This window comes from Merops nubicus, unplaced genomic scaffold (assembly GCF_000691845.1).
Source record: "Merops nubicus isolate BGI_N331 unplaced genomic scaffold, ASM69184v1 scaffold2060, whole genome shotgun sequence".
NCBI classification, from domain to species: domain Eukaryota; kingdom Metazoa; phylum Chordata; class Aves; order Coraciiformes; family Meropidae; genus Merops; species Merops nubicus.
Window position 1 is genome coordinate 115,426 of NW_008583355.1, and position 9,792 is coordinate 125,217.

At 43.4% G+C, this 9,792-nt stretch overlaps 1 protein-coding gene across 1 annotated transcript in view; it reads right to left on the minus strand.

The window, feature by feature from the left end:
* Nucleotides 1-9,184, minus strand: part of LOC103772950 (glycosyltransferase-like protein LARGE1) — a gene marked incomplete at its 5' end in the record, with an annotated part of 109,251 nt that extends 100,067 nt beyond the window's left edge. Inside the window, one exon of the mRNA XM_008940299.1 lies at nt 9,013-9,184. Within this exon, the coding sequence (XP_008938547.1) occupies nt 9,013-9,184 (172 nt within the window). The remainder of the gene's footprint in view (nt 1-9,012) is intronic.
* Nucleotides 9,185-9,792: the final 608 nt, after the last annotated feature.

The following is a 9,792-nucleotide window of genomic DNA, read 5'->3' on the forward strand; positions in this document are numbered from 1 at the left end:
GGGAAAGAGCATCTTCAGTCACAGTCTTGCCAAACTGGTGAAGAGAGCTTTAAACTAAAGTTGCTGGGGTAGGGGAACCTCAATCTCTCCCACTCCTACCAGTTTGATGGCAGGGCCAGCAACATACCCAGAGCCTGGACAGGGATCACAGTTAGCAGGAGAGAACCTGAGGAGCAGCACAAAGGAATTCCAGCCACTCCATCCAGGAAGTCAGCTTCACCAGGGGCCCAGCTTAAATGCCTCTATGCAAACGCACATGTATGTGGAATAAACAAGCAGAGTTAGGTATGTATGTGCATCTGCAAGGCTCTGATCTTATTGGCATCACAGAATACGTGGTCAGATAGGTCCTTTGACTGGAGTGTTGGAATGGAAGGACAGGCAGGAGAGATGAGAGATTGTCTCCCTCTATGTCATTGACCAGCTGGAGAGCATGGAGCTTTGCCTGGGGATAGATGAGGAGGTGAGTGAAAGCTTCTGTGTCAGGATTAACAGGAAGGTAGGGAGAGGTGATATACTGGGGTCTTCTACAGGCCAGGAAGACCAAGTGGATAGGAACAGTGTTCTGCTCACAAGCTCTGTTCCTCATGCGAGACTTAAACCACCCTGGTATCTGCTGAAGAGACAACACAGCAGGGCATTAGCAATACAGGAGGAACTGTGTTGATGATAAGTTCCCTCTCTAAGTGATAGAGAAGCCAACAAGGAGAGGTATGCTGGACCTTGTTCTCATTAACAAGAAGAGGCTAGTGGATAATGTGAAGCTCAAGGGCAACCTTAGCTGACCATGAAATAGTGGAGTTCAAGATCCTTAGGGCAGCATGGAGGGTGCACAAAAAGCTCACTACTCCGGACCTCAGGAGAGCAGACTTAGGCTTCCTCAGGTATCTGCTTGGTAGAGTACCATGGGATAAAGCTGTGAGGGGCAGAGGGGCCCAAGAAAGGTTGTTAATATCCTTGGGATCACTGCCAAGCTCAGGAGCAATGCATCCCAACAAAGAGGAAGGTCATGTAAAAATGCCAGGAGGCCTGCATATATCGATAGGGAACTCCTGGACAAACACACATAAACAGGAAGCCTACAGAGGGTGGAAGCAAGGACAGGTCGCCTGGTGAGGAATATAGAGAAATTGTTTGAGCACCCAGAGATCAGGTTAGGAAAGCTAAAGCCCAGATAGAATCAAATCTGGACAGTGGCATCAAGATCAACAAGAAAAATTCTACAGTTACATCAGTGATAAAAGGAAGGCTAGGAAGATGTGGGCTCTCTCCAGAAGGAAACAGGAGAACTGGTCCTGAGGGATATGGAGAAGGCTGAAGTACTCAACAACTTCTTTTCCTTCACTGGCAAGGGCTTCAGCCCCACTGTCCAAGGTGCAGAAGGAAAAGGCAGGGACTGGAGCAATGAAGAACTGTACACTGTAGGAGAGGATAAGGTTTGAGACCATCTAAGGAACCTGAAGTTGTACAAGTCCATGGGACCTGATGAGATGCATCTGCGGGTCCTGAGGGAACTAAGCCACCACCCACCATATTTGGAAAGTCACAGCAGTTGAAGAGTTGCAGTCACAGGCTCTATGTCCAAATGGAGATGTGTGATGAGTGGTGTTCCTCAGGGGTTGGTATTGGGGCCAGTGCTGTTTAACATCTTTTTCAGTGACATGGACTCATGAGAGTGCACCCTCAGCAAGTTTGCAAATGACACCAAGCTGTGTGGTGCAGCTGACACGCTGGAGGGAAGGGAGGCCATCCAGAGGGACTTTTACAGATTTGAGGTGGGCCCATGCCAGCCTCATGAAGTTAAACAGGGCCAAGTGCAAGGTCCTGCACCTTGGTTGAGGCAATCCCCAGAACAAATAAAGGCTGAGTGGAGAATGGACTAAGAGCAGCTAACTGTATCCTGGGCTTCATCAGAAGAAGCATGACTAGCGGGTCAAAAGACGTGATTATCCACCTCTACTTCAGTCTCATGGGACCCTACCTGGAATACTGCATCCAGCTCTAGAGTCCTCAGCACAAGGACAACAGTAACCTATCGGAGCTGTTGAGCAGAGTGCCACAACAAAGATCAGAATTCTGGAACACCTCTCCTATGACAACAGCCTGAGAGAGTTGGGATTGTTCTGCCCGGCAGAGAGAAGGCTCTGGGGAGACCTTACAGTAGCCTTCAAGTACTTAAAGGCAGCCTACAGGAAAGTTGGAGAAAGACTTCTTACAAGGGCTTTTTACCAGGGCATTTTGTAATAGGACAAGGGGTAATGGCTTTAAACTGAAAGGGGGTAGATTTAGATTAGGTATTAGGAAGAAATTCTTCACCATGAGGGTGATGAGGCACTGAAACAGGCTGCCCAGGGAAGTTCTGGATGCCTCATCCCTGGAAGTGTTCACATGTTCAAAGCCAGGCTGGACGGGGCTTTGACCAACCTGGTCTAGTGGGAGGTGTCTCTGAACATGGTGTGGAGATAATGATCTTTAAGGTCCCTTTGAATCTAAACCATTCTGTAAGTCTATGTATACGTAGCACCCAGCACAAAAAGGCTGTGATCCTGACTGAAACTGCAATGTCTAACACAAATAGTTATGATGACTGTTATAGTCTGGTCCCAAATAAATTCAAAATACCATTTACAATAAATGCTCTTGAGAATCCACATTTAATATACAGTTAAAGTAAAAATCAGAAGTTGGGAAAAAACACCACATTTCAGTACTAGGAGTATGGGTGAGCACGAATAATAAAACAATTAGCTAATGTGGTCTTTAAAAGAACTTTAAGATTGATGGCAGAGAGCACAGCTTTGGACTGGTTCTTTTCTCAGAAGAATTCCCACAATTTCTGCAATAAAAGCATATTGGTTACACTAATCCTTGCTGTCTGAAACACTTTGCAGCACCTCCTCCAAGAATGCGTATGATCTACAGTCACACTCTTCTGCCTTTAGGCTAGATCCTTTCTCAAGTTTAGAACTGTCAAAATCCAGTGAAAGATGAATAGAAAACATAATCAGTGTCAACTAAGTCACAGAAAACATGCATGACAGGTTATCTTCACCAGACTATCTGCAGACTCACACCTTTGAAGTCAATATTTTGGAGGTAGATATCTGTCCTGAAGAAACCGACTGCTTATCTTTGGGAGAGCAAGAGAGAATGAGGCTAAAGCAGAAACGCTCAAATCCCAGCTGAAAAGCTCAATCTGACTCTTGAAATATAATTTACTGGTTCCCAAATACGTATTTATGCATAGAGATTGAAGCTTGCATACAAAAGGAATAATAATTATACAACCTCCAGTAACTGAGAGTAATTTTTTAATGTTACATTGCTTGGAACACTGTTTCAGGCTACTGAAGAGAGGTGTGAACTTCTCCCAAAGCCTAAGGTGGCCACTTCAAAGAATAGATGTTCAAATAAAATCACATATATACAGCCCTAATCTGTGCACTCAGTTACGGAATAGTCGGATCATTTATTGTAAGGGCATATGCAAAGAGCTTATCAGAAAAGGGCAGAAGAGCAGTAATTTACAAAGGCACTTACTCCCTTTTTTCCATCTACAGAGAGAATGTAATAGTAGCTTTACCACCTAAAATATTAAGCTACTGTGTAATGGCCTGATCTTTTCAGCAGCTCTTAAGATGACTGGAAGAAGAACCCTTGCAGAACAAGGATACTGGGTATTGCAGGTCCTATTTAAAACATACTATGGGTCTTTCTACACAGCAGATTGGACCTGTTTAAACTGCAAGATAATCCTGAATTGGAGCTTTTTCCATGCGTGATGTCCTAGAAAAAAAGGAATCTGAGCTACTGGTCTCTCTTTGTCACTATTTTTGTTGTGAAGCAAAGTCTTCCTTGGCACAGAAAGAACTTCAGGCTGTAGGACCTTCTTTGGAGGAGGCTGTGCTGGACTCATCGGTTATCCTGCAGCAACACACAGGAGGAAGCTCTTGCCCTTCCTGCACTGAAAAAATTCTTCTGTTTGCTCAAATAATACCCTGGTGCAAGCAGGTTTACAATGGCCACTTCTAGCCAACAAATGGATGTTTGAACATTTCTAGAAGGAGAACCTGTGGGTCTAAAGCTGCTCTCCAAGCTGGGGTTGGACACAGTGTCAGATTCTTTTGGGGACTAGAATTTCCCTTCACAGGAGTTTCATTTCTCATCTGTGTAAGTAATATTTCAACTAACACACTAGATTGTCCCAGAGAAATCTTCATAAACTTACTTCAGACTCCTGAGGGACTAACAAGGAGGGGATTAAAACTTTAGTTTAAAACCAGATCTTTTAGAGGAATATTTACGAACATTTATGGCTAACGACATGAGACATCCTTTGAAACTTCTGTAATGCTGGGGAGGAGAAATAAAAAGAAACTGAGGACAAACTGAGAATCACCATATGATTTAACAAAATCTTTTACAAAGCAGTAAAAGAGCTACAGTATCTCTCCAAATATCTTGCCCTTGCTTTCCAGGATGATTAATTTCCACTGGGTCATAGAATCATAGAACCATTTAGGTTGGAAAAGACCTTTAAGATCATTGAATCCAACCATTAATCCAGCACAGCCAAATCCACCACTAAACCATGTCACTAAGCACCATATCTATACATCTTTTAAATACCTCCAGGGACAGTGACGGCACCGCTTCTCTAGGCAGCCTGTTCCAGCACTTAACAACCCTTTCAGTGAAGAAATTTTTCCCAATACTCAACCTTAACCTCCCCTGGTGCAACCTGAGGCCACCTCCTCTCATTCTATTGCTTGTTACTTGGGAGAACATACTGACACCTACCTTGCTACAGTCTTATTTAAGGTAGTTGTAGAGAGTGACAAGGTCTCCCCTGAGCCATCTTTTCTCCAGATTAAACAAGCCCAGTTCCTTCAGCCACTCCTCACACGACTTGTGATCCAGACCCTTCACCAGCTTCATTGTCCTTCTTTGGACACATTCTGGCACCTCACCATCTTTCTTGTAGTGAGATGCCCCAAACCGAACACAGTACTCGAGGTGCGGCCTCACCAGGGCCGAGTACAAGGGGATGATCACCTCTCTTGTCCTGCTGACAACACTGTTTATGATGCAATGATGGGTTGCTGTTGGCCTTCTTGGCCACCTGGGCACACTGCTGGCTCATGTTCAGCCAGCTGTTGCCCCAGGTCCTTTTCTGCCAGGCAGCTTTACAGTCACTTTCCCCCAAGCCTGTAGTGTAGCCTTGGGTTGCTGTAACCCAAGTGCAGGACCTGGCACTTGGCCTTGTTAAACGCCATACAATTGACCCTGGCCCATAAACCCATCCTGTCCAGGTCTCTCTGTAGAGCCTCCTGCCCCTCGAGCAGATCAACACTCCCACTCAGTTTGGTGTTATCTGCAAACTTACTGAGAGCACACTTGATCCCATTGATAAAGATGTTAAACAAGACTGGCCCTAAAACTGAGCCCTGGGAAACACCGCTCGTGACTGGCCACCAGCTGCATTTAACTCCATTCACCACCACTCTTTGGGCCCTGACATCCAGCCAGTGTTTAACCCAGCAAAGAGCATGCCCATCCAAGCCATGAGCAGCCAGTTTCCCCAAAAGAATGCTGTGGGAGATGGTGTCAAAGGTCTCACTGAAGTTGAAGTAGACAATGTCCACAGCCTTTCCCTCTTCCATTAAGCAGGTCACTTTATCACAGAAGGAGATTGGATGAGTCAAGTAGGACTTGCATTTCAGAAACCCATGGTGACTAAGCCTGATCACTTGGTGGCCCCGTAAACCTGTGTGTGTCCAAGTGATGTGGCAGGTCACTAACCATTTCCCCTTGGGTTCTGGGTGCTTCATTCTGCTCCCTATCCCTGCCTTCCTGCTCAGGGGGCAGGGTACCTGGAGAACACAAGGCCTTACTGTTAAAGTTTGAGGCAAAGGCAGCATTTAGCACATCTGCCTGTCCCTCACCCTTGGTCACTGTGTTCCCCTCCACATCCAAAAAATGATGGAGATTCTACTTAGACCATTTGTTGCTGATGTATTTATGAAAGCATTTTTATTGCCTCTTACTGCAGTAGCCAGGTTAATTTCTAGTTGGGCTTTGACCCTTCTAATTTTCACCCTGCAAAGCCTCATGACACCTTTGTGCTCCTCCCAAGCTGCCTGCCCCTTCTTCCAAAGGTCATAAATGCTCCTTTTTCCTGAATTCCAGCCAAAGCTCTCTGTTCAGCTAGGTCGGTCTTATTTTCCACTGCCTCATCTTGTGGTCTGCTCCTGTGCCTTTATGATTTGCTTCCTGAAGAACGTCTCACCTTCTTGGACTCCTCTGTCCTTCAGGACTGTCTCCCAAAGGACTCTGTCAACCAGGGTCCTAAAAAGGCCAAAGTCTGCCCTCTGGAAGTACACGGTAGCAGTTCTTCTAACCCCTCTCCTTACTTCTCCAAGAACTGAAAACTCCATCGTTTCACGATTGCTATACCCAAGACAGCCTACAACCATCACATCATTCACAAGTCCTTTTCTGTTCACAAACAACAGGTCTAGCAGGGCTTTGCTAGCTGGCCCACTCACCAGCTATGTCAGGAAGTTCTCCTCCACACACCCCAGTAACCTCCTGGACTGTTTCCTCTCCACAGTACTGTATTTCCAGCAGACATCAGGTAAGTTGATGACCCCCACAAGAACAAAAGTTAATGATTGTGAGACTTCTTCTAGTTGCTTATGGAATACTACACGTGCCTCTCCGTCCTGGCTGGGTGGTCTATACCAGACTTCCACCATGATATCTGCTTTGCTTGACTTGTTCCTGATTCTGACCCCTAAATACTCAATCCTATCATCACCATCATGAAGCTTATCTTTGTCTAATGGGACTGAACCTCATGACACAGGCTGAAGAACAAGCTTGTACTTGGACACTTTCATTTCTCTCTCCTCCCCAGGGTTTGGAATCACTATTTTGGGCATATGTGCCTTCCAAAGTCCCCTCCCACCCTGCTAAACTCCTGGAGCTATGGGACTGTCCTATTAATCCTTTCTTTGTGTATGACTGTCTTGGCAATGAGCAGATGTAGACACTGACCCATTTACTGCCAGGATTAAAAAATTGTGGAGAAGCAGGTGGTCAGCTGGCATTAAAACGCCAAACCAGACAACTTAAAAGATCATACATTTGGGAGCTGTGATATGTATATTATGAGGGCTGGCAGTAGCACAGGAATTCTGTCTCCATGAGTAAGTTAGAGCTCTTCATAGCTCTAATCAGCCAAACAACCCTGTCTAGCTCCATGGAGATAGATTTATACTTACTTTTTTCCTTTCCATAATCATCTTTCTCCATGTTTCCGTATTTTCCATCTGTATTTTTTTCAGTCTCAGACCAGCCTCTGCTCCATATTTCTTTCTTAACAAGCAGTATTTTTGCTTGGTTCCTTTCCCAGTAAAAAGAAAGGGCCTTTCATTGAAACTGTGGCAGAAAATATAAGCAAGGAAATGATCCCCCTCATTGTCTCAGTTCAGATTTTTCTGTCTTTGACCATTCAGTGCTCTATGCCCAAGTTCAGTTTATACACATTTCTTTAGCTGCTACATCATGATAATGTACCATAGTCAGTAAAACGTTACTATAAATGGGACAGCAGGACACAGTGAGACAGTACAACACAGCATTACTCCCTATGCATACATTCAGCTAATAAGGTTTATATGTACATGAAACTCAAGCATCAGTGTAGGGGAAGACTTAGTGAAGAGGTCTGAACAAAAGAGAAGGTAAAGCTTTATATTCCTTAATGAAACAAGTTTATGAATAGTTCATTTAAGTAAGAAGGTGATTGCTTCTACTGCCTGCTGAATGGACTTCAGTGTACCCAGAAGAGGGAAAGGACACAAATGTACAAAGCAAGCACTAGACCCCAGTCCTTGACTACAGATCTGTAGACAATAGGTCCTGCCTGTTAGCTAGGTACTAGGAAAGGCAAAGAATCCTTGTGGATTTCAGCATAAGAAAAGTAAACATGCTCTCTTTTCTGTGACATTTTTAATGGAGTCATGTATTTTGGCTTCTGTAAAGAAATACTCTCATTTGCTTATGCTGACTTTGCTTGTGGTGATTTCAGGAAAGCTGGTGATATGCATCAAAGTTACACTTTTACAGGGCTGGAAAGCTTCCAACTAGGCTACTGGAATGCCTCTGCACTTACCAGCACTGCAATACCTATTTTGAGGGCAAGAGTAGAACTACAGGGCATGTCTCTGACTCTCAAAGGCTGGAAACATTGGAGCCTGGGAAAATGAAATGGTTTTAGCAGTGTATTAGCTAGGAGGGTGTTCTGGTTTGTGACAGGGTAGTGGGGAACTTTTTTTATCAACATCTCCTTACACAGTTAACCTGAAACTAGGTCATACTCTAGTACGACCTTTCTTGGTCATACTATCAAAGAAATTTTCAAGGAGGTATGGGAAATGGGGATAGGTAGTGAAAACTACTTTATGTGGTAACTTCAAATCCAGAACCCTTTATTAACTCACTCTGAGGAGCAAGTAGTAACTGATTTGTATTCACATGTATAACTCTGCCCCCTTCCTCTTGTCCCTGGAGCAAGTGTGATCCTAACTTCATTTACTGTCAGAGGTAGCATGGAGAAGTTGTACTGGAAGTAATAGTTAAGTTTTATTAATAAAAAGTAATATAAAACAAGCTCTTCTGAGTACTGAATACCAACAGGTACTTAAGTAGTACACATCATTACAGCATCTGCATAATTCTTTATCATCTACTGTTTTGTCAGGCTCTCACCTCTCCCAAATAATGAGACCAATAAAACAAACTACATAATCAATGTTGTCAATCATTCTATATGGAACATCGTTGAGGAAAATGATCACAAATAGAACAATTATATTCAAACACCAAAAATTGAAAGAGTGAAAACAATTAACAAATCTCAGGTAGCTCTTTTACCCCCGCTGTGCTCTTCGCTTCACCATTCTCCCTCCCCCTCAAATAAAGACAGAAAAAAAATCTTTAGAATACCTTTGAACTTGTGAAAGACGGCCCATAGCTCAGCAATGTCAGTAGCAAATGTTATGTCTGTGTCGAGGACAATGACTCGCTCAAGATTGGAAGGTAGAGTCTTAGTCAGAACCAACTTCATCAGCCCATAAATCCCAGAGTAGTGTTTGTTGGGGATCCAAGACACTTCCGACTGATAGGAAATGGGAAGTGGGAAAGAGGAAGAAAAAATAATCTTCATTAGAGAGAGAAACTCTTCCTGACACTAGTTTCTTGCAATAGTGGAAGATCTCTGAGGTGGAAACAGACATCTAAAATCTTGCTTTTAAATTAACTTCAGAAGTTTTGAAATACGCTAAAGTTTCTGAAAGCTTCAGAAAAGAAGTTCTTTGAGGAAACCACTTTATACAATATCATTAAAATTAATTGAGCCTTTCCAACCTGGTACAACCCATTCTGAGACACCCATGTATCCTGATAAAACTGAAATATATTATTAATCCAAAACTTCAGTTCTATTGCACGTTGCTTTCATTTTCAAACCAAACAAAAACTTTTGTGTTTGCGATTCCCAGATTTTCTGACTCTGAAGCATAAGTAACAAACATTATTTTTCTTTCTATTTCTTACTGATTTGGAGGTCAGAATTTCAAAAGGCCAGTCATTTGGAATAATGGGCCAGAAAACTGAGAAAAAATGGCTTCTTACAAACTCAAATTTTCCTTAAGCCTTACATCTTTAACTTACAACTATTAACAACACACAGATACGCTCAAAAGTGGAGAAAGTAGAACACCTCTA